Genomic DNA, 16,040 nt, shown 5'->3' with positions numbered 1-16,040 from the left:
ATGCATCAGAAAAGTAAGGTGGGGCCGGGCGCGGTGGCTCACGCCTGTAATCCTAGCACTCTGGGAGGCCGAGGCGGGTGGATCGCTCAAGGTCAGGAGTTTGAGACCAGCCTGAGCAATAAGCGAGACCTCGTCTCTACTAAAAATAGAAAGAAATTATCTGGCCAACTAAAATATATATAGAAAAAAAAAAAAAATTAGCCGGGCATGGTGGCACATGCCTGTAGTCCCAGCTACTTGGGAGGCTGAGGCAGTAGGATTGCTTAAGCCCAGGCGTTTGAGGTTGCTGTGAGCTAGGCTGACGCCACGGCACTCACTCTAGCCTGGGCAACAAAGCGACACTCTGTCTCAAAAAAAAAAAAAAAAAAGAAAAGTAAGGTGGATTGAGGGACAGATAGAGGGATGGATAGAAGAAAGGTTAGATGGACATATTTCTAATAAAGAAGTATGGTAAAGTATCAATGGTAGAATATAGATGGTGTGTATAGAGATGTCTACTATAAAGTTCTTTAACTTTTCTGTACATTTAAAATTTTTCATAATAAACTGTTTAAAATAAAAGAAAAAGGAGGCCGGGCATGATGGCTAACGCTTATAATCCTAGCATTTGGGGAGGCAGAGGCAGAAGGATCACTTGAGGCCAGGAGTTCACGACCAGCCTGAGCAAGAGCGAGGCCCCGTCTCTACAAAAAATAGAAAATTAGCTCAGTGTAGTGGAGCACACCTGTAGTCCCAGCTACTCAGGAAGCTGAGGTGAGAGGGTCACTTGAGCCCAGGAGTTGGAGGTTGCAGTGAGCTATAATGAGGTCACTACACTCCAGCCTAGGTGACAGAGCGAGACCCTATCTCAAAAACAAACGAAAAAAAAAAAAAAAGGAAAGAAAGAGGAAAGGGAAAGGGAAAGGGAAGAAGTATTCAGAAAATAGCAACAAAAAATTCAACTGTAATACTCTTATACTTTCTTATATTAAAAAACTCCTGTGGCCGGGCGTGGTGGCTCACGCCTGTAATCCTAGCACTCTGGGAGGCCGAGGCGGGTGGATCGCTCGAGGTCAGGAGTTCGAGACCAGCCTGAGCAAGAGCGAGACCCTGTCTCTACTAAAAATAGAAAGAAATTATATGGACAACTAAAAACATATATAGAAAAAATTAGCCGGGCATGGTGGCGCATGCCTGTAGTCCCAGCTACTTGGGAGGCTGAGGCAGTAGGATCGCTTAAGCCCAGGAGTTTGAGGTTGCTGTGAGCTAGGCTGATGCCACGGCACTCACTCTAGCCCAGGCAACAGAGCGAGACTCTGACTCAAAAAAAAAAAAAAAACTCATACATTTTTCAAAACAAGAATTTTCCCCATAATTAAAAATATAATAGCATATGAGAGAGATCATTTAAATCCCTATATTTTACTTTATTTAATAAAATTCAGTTCTCATTTTAACAGCATATAAACTGTTAATATATAACAATATATGGCAAAAAATTATAGCTGGATAGAGTAGTGTTTTGTCTCTACCTGTGATAATTCCATAACACTGTCAATAACTAGTCACTTCTACTTGGCCAAATAATTTAAGATTTCATGCCTGATTTCTCATCTATACAATAAAAGGGTATTATGAAATCCTAGATTCCTCCTAAACCCCTAAATACTAAATCTATGATCCATGAAATTATTTTACAGATTACCAGATAAAGAGGAATGCTCTATAAAGAGGAATACATCAACTGTTTTGCAAAATGTATTTTTCTCTATTATAAGGTGACATATACAAGTTGTTTTCAAATATCTGAGGTTTTATAAGTCTGTTTGGAATAAAGCATTCCTTTGGAAATAAATAAATGAATGAATCCTTTTGATTAGCTGAATTTTATGAACTGCATTAAACAACACTTTAAAAGTTAACTGTTTTTAACATTAATTTTTCTGAAATACATACACACTTTTTGCCTTCTTAAAGACAATAGGAGCTTGGGGGTACAAAGAAAAAAAAGACAATGAATAATCCTTTTTTAATGACACTCCTGCCGCAATTATTATATTATGTGCCAAATCAATTGATTTATACAGGTTAAATATGCCTTATCTGAAAAGCTTAGAACATAAATGTTTCAGATTCCAGATTTTTTTCAGATTTTGGAATATTTGCATATACATAATATCTTGGAGATGGGACCCAAGTATAAACACAAAATTCATTTGTGTTTCATATACACCTTATACAGATAGCCTAAAGGTAATTTTATATAATATTTGTAATAATTTTGCACATGAAACAAAGTCTATATACACTGAACCATCAGAAAGCAAAAGTGTCACTATGTCAGCTACCCATGTGGACAATCTGTGGTTTGACTCTGAACTAATATGCTACCAATAAGCAATCATTTTCTTACACTAATTCACACATAAGTACTTAACAGTAAAAGATATGGCATACCATTAATACAGTGAAAAACTAATGCATTCAGGGTAACTAAACAACACAGTAGCATCAGCAGAATATCTGTATCAGCTATTAAACAGCAACAACAAACAATGCTAAGTTTTAGTCTCCACCTACAATGCTGTGTTTTGATTAAAAGGTTATTGTATACTGTATTTTCGTTTTGCAGGTGAGAAGCAGCATCAAAAGCAGTTGAGGGACCAAGAAATGGGTTCTCTAGGGATGAGGAGGCATTCTGCTAAATGGCTTTTTTAAATGTTTCCTCCAGAATCATCTGCCTCACTAACAGTGGTTTTTGTCTTAGAAGTCTCTCTTTGATTTTACAAAATGACATAATTCTTGTTCTGCTATGAATGCACACTGATCTAGTCCTTCAAAAAGCCTATCACACATTTTCACCATGTCGTCTATAGGCACTTTTTCTGCAGTGATAACGTCATCTTCATTGTCACTATTATCATGATGACCTTGATTCAGAACCATTTCAGCTACTTCAGTGTCGGTCAGTGAATGAACAACTGGAGCCTCATTATCGATGTTAAAAACTTCTTCAATATCTACTTCTTCCAGCCTACTGAGGGACTCTGAAGGTTTTTTCTTTTAAACAAATGTTAAGGTCAGACATCATTTTTTTCTCACTTGACACGTGGAATCATTGGTCACTACTTCGTTCATTATCATCACTAAACACAATCTCATGTCAGAGGTTGTGCCAGGCATGCACAACTGTGTCTTTAGTCACTGTGTTCCAAATATTGGCAACAGCATCCTTCATGCTAAATTCCCTTTGAAATCCTTCTTCACCTACACCTCTGTTCACTGCTACTAGCAAGGTATTCAAGAAAGTTTCTATATTTACTCTTCATTGATCTAAGGATACCCTGGGTCACACGGCTGAATTAAGGAAGTCACATTTGGAGGAAAATACATGGCACAAACATTATTTTTCAGGAGAATTTCAGCTGGGGTATAGCAGAACAGTTGTCAAGGCATAACAAAATCTTGCAGTTGTCATCCAGTCTAGCTTCCTTGCAGTAAGCATTAACCAATGGTACAAAATGTTTGTGAAACCAATCAGAAAAGATGTCCCTGGTGATTTATGCATTTTGTTAGCATACTAATGGACTGGTAAGAAATTCACTCCTTGAAAACTGTGAGAATGCAAGCTTTTGCCTATCACAGCAAATTTTCACTTATGTATAACTATTGCATTAGCACACTCCAGCATAGTTATTCTGTCCTTGACATCCTAAATTCCTGGAAGGGCTGTCTCATCAGCCTCAATCAGTGTTTCTCTAGGGCAATAAGGCCACCAAAATGATGTTTCATTAGCATTACAGGCTAGCAATGACCTTGGCAAACTTGCCAATGAACTCCACCATTTCATGATCAGCAGATGCTTTATCACTACAAATCTTTAAAAATTTAATGCCATGTCTTTCTTGAATTTCTGCAACCAGCCTGTTGAACATTCACAGTTCCCTTCAATTTTCAGTTCACTGTGATAGATCTTTGCTTATTTCATGCCATATTTAAGTAGCCTGTGTTCACTGCAACACTGACAGATCCAAATTTCAATACATGATTGAGATCCTCATTTTTACATGTATGTGGTGTTTTCCAATTCTAATTAACTTCTGTTTATCATTTTCAGTACAGAACTTCAACAGTTTATCTTTCTGTTTGTTCAGGTCATGCATGGTGGTCACTCCAACACCATCCTGTTCAGTAAGATGTTTCATACTGACACTGCTTGTCCAGTTTCTCCAACAGTTTGATTTTCTGTGCTATAGAAAAACATAAATGCTTCCTTGTTTTCTTATCACTGTTATCCATAGGGGTGCCTGCAGGCTCTTTTGACATTTTCAACATTATTATACCGCAGAGCAGAGAATAAGCAAAAAAACAGTGAGTAATGCACACAGGTCTTAGCCCCATGTGGGACATCATGGGGAACTTACCATTGACACGGCCAGCCTGCACACACTCAATTTTATAATTTTATTACCCTTTGTGGGTATGCTTATGTGGGGGAATCTGGGTGTTAATGAAAAAGGTAATATTGCAGTCAAAGGGAACTGGGAGAGTCTTTTTTCCCTTGGGGATGCTAATTAAACTGTACATTGTACATGCTGAATAAACTGTACGTTTAGACTGAGACACATCACATAAGGTCAGATGCAGAATTTTCTACTTGTGGCATCATGTCAGTACTCAAAAAGTTTCAGAGTTTGGAGCATTTCAGATTTTCAAATTAGGGATGTTCAATCTGTGTGGGTATTTTGCCCCAATAATAAGAGGGTCCACAAGCTGCTATGTTTTATGAACTCTAGGGCTTGCTTTTTGGCATGTCTTTTACCTTGGTATCAACTATGATTTCCTGTTGCTATCAATATGCTCAACCACAGCAAGCATTCTGCCCACATCATGTATATACATGGTTCCTAATTTGCTAAACCCAAAAACCAACTTGTCAGAAAGTTGTTTAAAATAAAAGTAAACTCTGAGTAAAGGTATCTCCTTGTTATAAAAATTAATGAGATCATATATGTAAAATACTTAACATAATGCCTAACACACAGTAAACACTCATTAAATGCTACTCATTACTATTTTTTAAGAAAATCTTTGTAATTGTTTTTAAGCCTTAGTGAGCTTACTTCCTGAATATCACCCACATTCATTCTTCACCTCAATTAAAACTCTCCTGAATTTGTTATAAAGCTGATTATCATTCATTCTAGTTTCCGTATTCATAACTATATTTAGACTTTTATACTATCCTACAAGAGAAGAAAATAAGCACTTTAATAATATTCTTTAATACTTCTCTTTAAAGATCACTGGATACATTCAGTATAGCAACAGTCCCTAACCTTTTTGGCACCAGGGACAAGTTTCAAGGAAGACAATTTTTCCATGGATTGGGGGGTGGGTGGGGATGGTTTGGGGATGATTCAGGGGCATTACATTTATTGTGCACTTTATTTCTATTATTATTACATTGTAATATATAATGACATAATTATATAACTCACCATAATGCAAAACCTAATACGCCACTGATTTGACAGGAGGCAGAGCTCAGGTGGTGATATAAGCAATGGGGAGCAGCTTAAATACAGAAAGAAGCTTCACCTGCTTGCCCACTGCTCACCTCCTGCTGTGCAGCCTGGTTCCTAACAGGCCACGGACCAGTACCAGTCCTCGGCACAGGGGTTGGGGACTGTGGCAGTATGGTACTGTTTAGATTGGTGCCTCTCAATATTTTACCCCTACCTCAAGGCACTTATAGAAAATGATATATTTGTAGAGGTCATAGGATTTACTAAGGCCAAAGAACAGACCCAGGGGCTCTGGTTGTCCCTAGAACCTAACCAGTCACACTGAAAGAGATGAGGATCTAAGCTCGCAGGTGACTCATCCATGGAGTTTGAGAAGCTATAATTTATACATTTGCTAGACAATATTTCAGGATGTTATGTAATTTAGTTTGCAAATCATTTAGCTTACAAATCAAACTGTCTAAATTCATGCCCTGGGTTCACAGAATTAGAAACATTACTATTCTACAATAGAAACTACTGAGAACTGCTATGATTATGGTAAGAGTCATTACTAAAAGCAAAGCAAACAGATGTTCCTCTCAGACACTGATGTCATTATGATTTTGTTCTTTCTTTTTTGGAAGTGTTCAAAAGAATGTCACTCAAGCCCCAGCCTCCAAATAACTTTTTTAAATTGAAGATATTTCTGGTCAGGCCCGGTGGCTCACACCTGTAATCCTAGTACTTTGGGAGACTGAGGCGGGAGGATCACTTGAGAACAGGAGTTTGAGACCAGCCTGAGCAAGAGTGAGATCCTGTTTCTACAAAAAATAGAAAAATTAGCTGGGCGTGGGGATGCACACCTGTAGTCCCAGCTATTCAGGAGGCAGAAGCAGGAGGATCACTTGAGCCCAGGAGTTTGAGGTTGCAGTGAGCTATGATCACATCACTGCACTTTAGCCCAGGCTACAGAGCAAGAACCTGTCTCAAAAAAAAAAAAATTCTAAATTCTCTAGTAGCAGAATATTCTGCATTGGAGCAAACTTTAAAAGAAATCCCACTCCCTCATATTACCCTTCCAAGATTACATAACTCAAACATGTTTCTCAATATGGCTAACTGTATAATCTTTGATAACTATAAAGTCAGATTTCATTTTTTCAAAATATTTTCACTTCACTGCATAAATGTATTAAATGAAAATAAAATTTTGCTTTCATTTAAAATTTTTTCCAAGAAACCATGAACAAACCTGTATTTATCATACATGTTGTATCAAATGTTTAGCCATCATTGTTTCAATGTAAAGTCAAATGCTAATAATATAGACTGACCAACAATCTGAAATGACTTAATTTTTAAAATATTAGTAACAGACCTGAGGAGTAGTTGGTTCACTTCCATTAACACTATCGGGAGATTTTGTAGCCTGGGTAGATGCATTCTAAGAAAAAGAAAAATACATCGTAAAGAAAAAGAACAAAAAACTAAAGCTTTAAAACTGTTAAGAACAAACTCTAAGTACTAAGACCTATTATATACATTTATCTATTAAACAAAATTAGTAATTGTTCATTTATTAGAATGTTTTCATGCAAGGCAAAACTGCTGTAGTATGGTAAGTATCTCAGAAAATTCATTTTGTGGTAATATATAGAACTAAGCAGATATTAGTATGTAGCACAATCTATTTCAAGCTAATCACATACCTCTTACCGTTACATTCCTAGATTTTTTTCCCCCACGATAAAAATCAACATCAGCGATTCAATTAGCAAATCTCATTCAAATAGAAAACTATCCAGAAAAATAAATAATGTCAATTTTTGCCTACAATAAAATAGTATTCAAATTAAAATTATTTGGGCTAAGCTCTGAAAACTATCTTGATAAGAAAAAACGAAAATGCCTCATTCGTTTGAAGCCAGCAATCTAAATGAAATTGTTGTGATAATTTTCAGAAAAACTTATAATTAAAAATCTCTTCTTCCACATGGGAAAGAGTTTTGTTTTGTTCTGTTGGTAGGGCAAAAGCTCCAAGTTAAGCAACATTCTACTGATTACATCATACTGGCATAGATTTCATGATAATGAATGAGATTCTTTGAGATTCAGAATTCTACATTGCATTTATAATATACTAAACGTCTAACTAAAATTAGAGCTATAGAAATAGCTCATGATAAAATAACCTCCATTGGGAGGCGGAGGAGGAGGAAAAAAAAAAATAACCTCCATGTTTTAAACAAAAGCATTCTACCAAATACTAGCCACTATGTTTTAGTAACTTGGTAGTTAAATAATGCATTTCTCCTTACCTCAACAGAGCTGACCAAGAAAAGGTCAAATATCTGACCTAACTCTTTTTTTTTTTTGAGACGGAGTTTTGCTCTGTTGCCCTGGCTAGAGTACAGTAGCGTAATCATAGCTCACTGCAACCTCAAACTCCTGGGCTCAAGCAATTCTTCTACCTCAGCCTCCTGAGTAGCTGGGACTATAGGGACCCATCACCACACCTGGCTAATTTTTTCTTTTTTTTGTAGAGACAGGGTCTCACTATGTTGCTCAGACTGGTTTCAAACTCCTGGCCTGAAGTGATCCTTCCACCTTGGCCTCCCAAAGTGCTTCGATTACCAGTATGCTCCACTAACTCTGTTTTTTGTTTTGTTTTGTTTTGAGACAGAGTCTCACTCTATCACCCTGGCTAGAGTGCAGTGGCATCATCATAACGCACTTGCAGACTCCAATTTCTGGGCTCAAGTGATCCTCCTGCCTCATCCTCCCAAGGAGCTGGGATATAGCCACATGCCACCACGGCCAGCTATTTTTTTCTATTTTTAGTAGAGGCGGGCATTGCTCCTGCTCAGACTGGTCTCAATCTCCTGACTCCAAGTGATCCACCTGCCTCGGCCTCCCAGGGTGCTAGGATCACAGCTGTGAGCCACTGCGCCTGGCTGAGCCACTAATTCTTTTTTTTTTTTTTAATTTTATTTTATTTTATTTATTTATTTATTTTTGAGGCAGAGTCCTGCTCTGTCACCCTGGCTAGAGTGCCATGGCGTCAGCCTAGCTCACAACAACCTCAAACTCCTGGGCTCAAGCAATCCTTCTGCCTCAGCCTCCTGAGTAGCTGGGACTATAGGCATGCGCCACCATGCCCAGCTAATTTTTTCTAATATTTGTAGTTGTCCAGCTAGTTTCTTTCTATTTTTAGTAGAGATGGGGGTCTCGCTCTTGCTCAGGCTGGTCTTGAACTCCTGATCTTGAGCGATCCTCCCTCCTCGGCCTCCCAGAGTGCTAGGATTACAGACGTGAGCCACCGCGCCCAGCCTGAGCCACTAATTCTTAAATAAAAGTGGAGGAGCTCAGCTTTGCAAATGTGTTCTCAAATTTTTGAACACTGATTAGGTATTTGACAGTAAGAGATTATTAATTTTTAGGTGTGATAACTGTACCGTGGTTATGTATTTTTAGTCTTTATCTTTTAGAGACATATACCAAAATGTTTATAGATGGAATAGGATTTCTGAAATTGCTTCAAATATCTAATGGGGGAGGGTGGGAACAGCTGTGTGTATAGGGAGGGTAGTAGTGGTGTGGTTAGGGAAATGTGGGGGAAGGGTGGTAATAAATAAAACACGACAACCATGAGTTATTAATTACTGATATTGGGTAATGGATTTCGGTGGGGAGGGGATTCTTATACCACTACTACAACTATTTCTACTTTTGTAATATGTTTGAACTTTTCTCTAATAAAAATAAATTTTGGCTGCATGCAGTGGCTCACATCTGTAATCCTAGCACTCTGGGAGGCCAAGGTTGGAGGATCGTTTTAGGTCAGGAGTTCAAGAGCAGCCTGAGCAAGAGCGAAACTCCACTCTATAATCAATCGATAAATAAATAAATAAATAAATAGAATTTAAGTGCCTTTTCTTCCCTCTAAAATAAAAAGTTATCAAATTTTATCAGTCTATTTCCTTAAAGTTATATAGGGAAGAAAGATTGGGAGAACATAGGAACTAGCTTTTACCTTCCTGTTCTCTGCCATTTCAAATTATACACATGGCATATATCTGTGTAACATCACAATGAATGCTTTCTAGCTCTACAAATATACTACACTTCACACTATAAATTACAAAATATACTTTACAGAAATCAACACTTCTCTTGGCCAGTCAGTATATTGAAAAGTAATAGACAATTACATTATGGAGAAAGAAAATAGCTCCATAAAATATTTAGGTTAAGAGGAAGAGTGGCAAGACAGTCCATATTCTATTAATAAGTAAATGACTTGACACATGACTGCAGTCCATACAAAAAAGCTACTCTACAGTGTTTGAAATATTACCCTATCAAACACACACAGAACAATATTTAAAAACTTCCCCTCTCCACATATATATTTCAGTTTATGTATTACATCATATATCTAAATAAATGCTGGACAACTAAGGAAAGTATTGTTCCAATCTACCCTGTAAATTTAAATTAGGAATCTCTAGATGCAAAATTAGAGATTTTGTCACAATCTGTAATGCCTTCTCCATTTCTGCCAACCAAACTCTTGTTCATCTTTCAACTTTCCAATATGACTTGCCCGGGGGGCTAGCACATTCCCTAGGCCTGCATTTTCTTCTACGAAACCTTAATTCCTTTGTACTATAAGTGTCTATTGACATCTTTGTCTGTATATTAAACTATAAACTCTCAGAGAACAGGACCCTGCATTTTCATCTTGATCCCCAGAATCTAACATTTTGCCTATATGAATTAACTTTTACCTTCCTGTTCTCTGCCATTTCAAACATTTCAAAAGTCCTTGTGCAGTCACTTCCCTCAGAATAAGCCTCTGAAGGCCTTCTCTCACAGACAAGCCTGAAGAACTAGCTCAATACATGTCAATACTCAAAAATCACCAATACTTTCTATTGAAGGAAATTCTTAGACTAACAGGAAAACCCTTTTAAAGTATATTTAACTTAAAAGCACACACAAGTTCCCTGCCAGATTTGTCTTTAATTGCATTTTTTTTCAATCTTTCAACTACAATTTTATTGACTGCTGAGCACTAAGGAGAAGGCAATTTTTAGAATTGGGGTAAAGAGATGCATTTTTTAAAAAACTGAATTAAGGAAAAGTCAGCACCTGGTGAACTCATAATGGAATGAAACAGTCACTAATTTTTTATTCTGATATGGGTTTCCCTTTGTTCCATGAGGAGAAATAGCTTTTATCACAAAAAAAAAATCAAAATTTAAAGAACACTTTTCTTAAATTATTTTTAAATAGTTCTAAAACCTCAACTTTTATGGTAATAGCATTTTCTACAACAAAATAGGTACACGATACAAATGACTTTTATGTACTTACAGAAGTGAGCCTAGGAGAAGTTTTTCTTTTTTAAAAAATCATTTTCTATTACTACTACATGAAGCATAAAGCTAAGGCATCACTAGAAATCTCATTTTCACCCTAGTTGCTTTCTTTCCTGAAACCAAGTTTAGAATGTAATTTAAGATTGCTACGGGTGGGGTGAAAAAAAAAAAGATTGCTACTGGCCATACACATACCAAGTCTTTACTGGCTACATGGTTTAAGAAATATTCTTTCATCACCAGCTACCAAATAGGTTAAATGAATTCTTATTATTTAGAAAAATCTCAATCCTAGTTCAGTCAGTGTCCAAGCTAACATCAAAAGCTAGCCTTCCTGGGCAAACATCTCTAAATTTTAACTTGCTAAATTATGAACTTACCAGATATTTTAAAATAGAAAAATATCTACTTTCCCCAAATGAAATTATATATAAGATTCAAAACTGTGAATTCAATCAGTTGAAAACAAATGAGACAATTATTTCTTTTCAGATGTTTAACACAAAAAACTGATAATTGCAAAATAAGATGTTATTATTTGCTACAGTAGAATCCACCTACCTATTCAATGTTGTTTAAGTATGGATTTACATAACAATACATTTTCCCCCCGGAAAATGTGAGGCACATCTCAAAATATTCTTGGCCTCTTCCTAACAGTAGAACAGAGATTTCTAGCGTTGCATAACTTTTTTTAGTTAACAAGCAAACATTCCCTACGGAGAAAACTTAAGAGTTTAGACTAAGTGAAGGCAGCCTTCACTGTATACATTAGTGAAAACAGTGTTATTTTGTTGCTGTTAAAAAGCCACCAGGAAGCACACCAGCCATCAGAATTCAGCAATTTACTCTCTGATATTTTAGAGCAAGGTTAGAGCAACAAGACACTGAAGACGCTTTGAGAGATGGTAAGTGATGAGCAACATGAGATTTGTTTCTACAATTGTCAAATTACTTTGCTTCCCCACAAAGGGAATGCAAAAAGCGGTGGAAGGACTCACCACACTGTCACTCTGTGTTTTAGGTTGTATGGAGGAATCCAAAGCAAAGATAGTATACTCAGAGAGAAAAGCAGGCTCTGCTATCATCCCGGCTAGTAGCTGTCTCATTCAGTGTAATAAGCAGAGGTATAAAAATAAAACAAATGATGAAAAACAAATCATAACGGCATGTTGTAAAGTGTTTTCACCACACAGCATGCAAAACACTATAATGACCATCACCACCACCACTACCATCCCACCCACAGAAATAATAAGCTGCAGAGAAAGGTCAGGAATGGAGGTGAATTGATAACTTTGGGGTTTCAAAGCCCAACTTATAAACAACTTGTTTACTGGCATACAAATAATATATGCAACAGAAACCATGGCACACAGCATGTCTGGCAATTTGGCATAAAAATTCATACCAATAAAAAAACAATATATGAGGGTAAAAAGTTTCAGATATGCAAGATAAATAAGTTCCAGAGATCTTCTATATAGCATAATGCCTACAACTAACAATACTGTATTGTATACTTAAAATTTTCTAGGAGGGTAGACCTTATGTTAAGTGTTCTTACCAATAATAATAACGAAAAAAATAATAATAATGGGTATGGGAGGAAACAGATATGTCCAGGTCCTTGATGGTGGTGATGGTTTTACAGATACATACTTTTCCTCAAACTCATGAAGTTGTATACTTTAAATATGTACAGCTTTTTACATGTCAATCACACCTCAGTAAAGTGGGTTAAAAAAATACATGGTAAAAAACACAAAGCCTTAGTATAACATCATAAATATTGAGCCATTCATTTTTATATATTCAAAAAGATCGCATGAAAATGTATAGCAATGATAAAACACAAAAAGCTTTAAATAATCATTTATTTGTACTTATACACATTATTTTTCTCCAAAATATATACAGAAATAACTTTTTTTTTTTTTTTTTTTTTGTTGAGACAGAGTCTCACTTTGTTGCCCAGGCTAGAGTGAGTGCCGTGGCGTCAGCTTAGCTCACAGCAACCTCAGACTCCTCGGCTTAAGCGATCCTACTGCCTCAGCCTCCCGAGTAGCTGGGACTACAGGCATGCGCCACTATGCCCGGCTAATTTTTTCTATATAGATTTTTAGTTGTCCATATAATGTCTTTCTATTTTTAGTAGAGACGGAGTCTCGCTCAGGCTGGTCTCGAACTCTTGACCTTGAGCGATCCACCCGCCTCGGCCTCCCAGAGTGCTAGGATTACAGGCGTGAGCCACCGCGCCCGGCCTAGAAATAACTTTTGAAACGGAAATTTATGATAAGTTTTACAGATAAATTCTTTTACACTAGTCCTTTTGGTATGTATTCTCTTCTGTGCTTTAGTTTTCTTTCAGAAACTGTATACTAAAGACCAAAATACTAACATAATCATGAATTAGATGTACAAGAAATTATAATTAAAATAAATTTTTTGATGGGAGAAGTTACATAAATCCACACGTGACAAAACTGCTTAGAACTACACACACACACACAAACAGGATGACTGCATGTAAAAGTGCTACAATGTGTATAAGCTCTGTGGATGTCACAGTTCACCAATGTCAATTTCCTCGTTTGGATAGTGTACTATAACTATACAAGATGCTACTACCGGGGGAAATGGGTGAGGGTATACAGGGCCCCCTCCTCCTCAAAAATTTTTAGAACTTCCTATGAATCTATAATTATTTCAAAATAAAAACTTGTAAAAATGAATCTTTGCAACATTAACTTAGCAATTAATGCATTATGTAATATAGAGTTACATAATATATTATGTGAAGAGGCTGAGACAGGAGGATTACTTGAGCCCTGGTTTCAAGACGAGCCTGGGCAACATAGCAACACCCCATTTCAAAAAACAAACAAATAATATATATTGTGTAATATATAACAAAGAACTAATATCTGAAAATGTCTGCAAAAGCTTAAGAACATACACTTTCATCTCAGTACTGTGGGGTTATGGATACTAACTAGAGCCTTCACTAACTCTTTTTCTGGTCCTAGGTTAGAGACCATTAATAACTGTGGATACGAAAAATACTTTTCAGTCTTTTGTCTTATATTAATAACTGGTACTTCTTGGATGGATTCAAGAATTGACTTTATACTAAATTCTAAATTTAGCAGTATACTAAAATGTCAGGATTGGGTTTTTGAAAGAGAAATGTTGTCCTGGTTCTTTGGCTCCTTGTTTGGAAGAATCGCAAGCGGGGCTGGTGTGATGGAGTGAACACAGACAGGAAGCAATTCTACACCACAGCTTTCATTGCAGAAAAAGGAAGAAAGCTATACAAAGTGAAAATACATTCCAGAGAGAGGAATGGGTCAGTCTCCATGAGTGGAGAAAGATGTTAAGGACTCCTTAACAGGGCGTTTCCTTTTATTGGCCTGGTCCAGGGGAGGGCTTATGGGAAGTGTGGGATGTTACCAGATGGTTGATATACGTGACTGTCGGGTGTTCTGTGTTTTCCTGCAGCCCTTCCCCTGATTGGTCCCCGGCTTCTCCACCCCTAAGAACTGCCCTTCTGGCCTGTATCTGCCACTGCAGATTTGATCCCTGCCTAACATAAAATATGCTAAATGTTTGGCTCTAGGGAATTATGCCATCCAAGTTTCTACTCTTGAAAATCTTACTCTCCTGGAACTCAGAAAGATCATCCTTTGAATGGATGTTAATTTTAAGTAAAATCCTATAAAAATTCATTCTTCCTAGGCTTCCAAAGTTAATTTTTTAAATAAAGTCACTCTTGTCCAAACTTGTAAACAATTCAAAATTTCATAGGAGTGTATTTGGTCTTGAACTCCTGGCCTCAAGAGATCCTCCCACCTCAGCCTCCCAAAGTGCTTGGATTAGCAGATGTGAGCCACCATGCCCCCGGTCACACGGAGCATATTTGAAATTTTAAAAGAAAACCACAAAAGCTGATGCCCAGTATAGAAAAATGACCACCATTTCAAAAGATGCTCTCAAACCAAAATCTACACTATGGCCCCAGCCCCAGCAAAAGCAAAGTGTATCAAAATTACTGTCTCTTGATAGTCACCTCAAAGCCTAAGAAGTCTTTGTTCCCACAGTTATCCTTGTTATTTGCTTCTTATGCCTGTAAAAGTCTCACAAGCACTGGGTCTCAAATATTGTCACTAAGATTTTATCTCAAATCAATCTCTCTCAAACTCTGTTCAATTTCTAATCCAAATCTTCTAAGGACTTAACTCACCTCTTCTGTGCGGTCCCCCACTGAAGCCATCAGTTGAACTAACACTGACTGAAGCTGTGTGTGTCTGAACACTCATGAAGACTGTTGGCAACTCCTAGCAGTTGTGTGTTGAAGGCTTTCAATCTATCCTCCATGTCTCTTACTCTCATACGTATACATACATATACACATATATATTAATATTTATGTATACGGTCATGCATCACTTAACAATGGGAATAATTCTAATAAATGATTTCATTGTTCTGTGAGCATCACAGAGTGTACTTACACAAATCTGGATACACTACTACCTAGGCTATATGGTATGGCCTATTGCTCCTATGCTACAAACCTATACAGCATGTTACTGTACTGAACATTGTAGGCAACTGTAACACAATGATAAATATTTATCTAAATATATCTAAACATAAAAATGATACAGTAAAAATACAGTATAAAAAATGGTACATCTGTATAGGACACTTCAAGGACTGTAAGTTGTTCTGGATGAGTGAGTGGTGAGGGAATGTGAAGGCCTAGGACATTAGTGTATCCTTTTATACCACTAGCAGCAGTAGGTTTGTTTACACCAGCATCACCACAAACACATAAGTAATGCATTGTGCTACATTACAAAGCAATAGGAATTTTTCAGCTCCATTATAATTTTATGGGACCACTGTTATGTAAGCAGTTCACTGTTGACCAAAACTTCAATATGCAGCCCATGACTCTACATGTATTTTATATATATAATATACATATTTTTTTGAGACAGGGTCTCATTCTGTCACCCAGGCTGGAGTGTAGTGGCTCATCATAGCTTGCTGCAACCTCAAACTCCTGGGCTCAAGCGATCCTCCTGCCTCCGCCTCCCAAGTGCTGGGACTACAGGCATGCACCACCACACCTGGCTAATTTTTCTTTTGTAGAGACAGG

General features: G+C 37.1%; 1 protein-coding gene across 12 annotated transcripts in view; it reads right to left on the bottom strand.

The window, feature by feature from the left end:
* The window catches only part of GOLGA4 (golgin A4), a 120,056-nt gene that overhangs the window by 88,308 nt on the left and 15,708 nt on the right, over positions 1–16,040 (bottom strand). For 6 of the 12 annotated variants that reach the window (XM_069475523.1, XM_069475524.1, XM_069475525.1 and 3 more), the window contains exon 3: positions 6,868–6,933. The exons of 3 other annotated variants lie outside the window; for them this stretch is intronic. In XM_069475523.1, coding sequence (XP_069331624.1) covers positions 6,868–6,933 — 66 coding nt within the window. Of the gene's footprint in view, positions 1–6,867; positions 6,934–11,874; positions 11,974–16,040 lie in introns of all 12 variants that reach the window. 3 more of the 12 variants (XM_069475522.1, XM_069475520.1, XM_069475521.1) reach the window with 1 other exon arrangement.

Source organism: Eulemur rufifrons, chromosome 7, assembly GCF_041146395.1.
Source record: "Eulemur rufifrons isolate Redbay chromosome 7, OSU_ERuf_1, whole genome shotgun sequence".
In the NCBI taxonomy this organism is placed as follows: domain Eukaryota; kingdom Metazoa; phylum Chordata; class Mammalia; order Primates; family Lemuridae; genus Eulemur; species Eulemur rufifrons.
The sequence above is the reverse complement of the archived record's forward strand: the minus strand, read 5'-3'. Positions and strand labels throughout refer to the sequence as shown.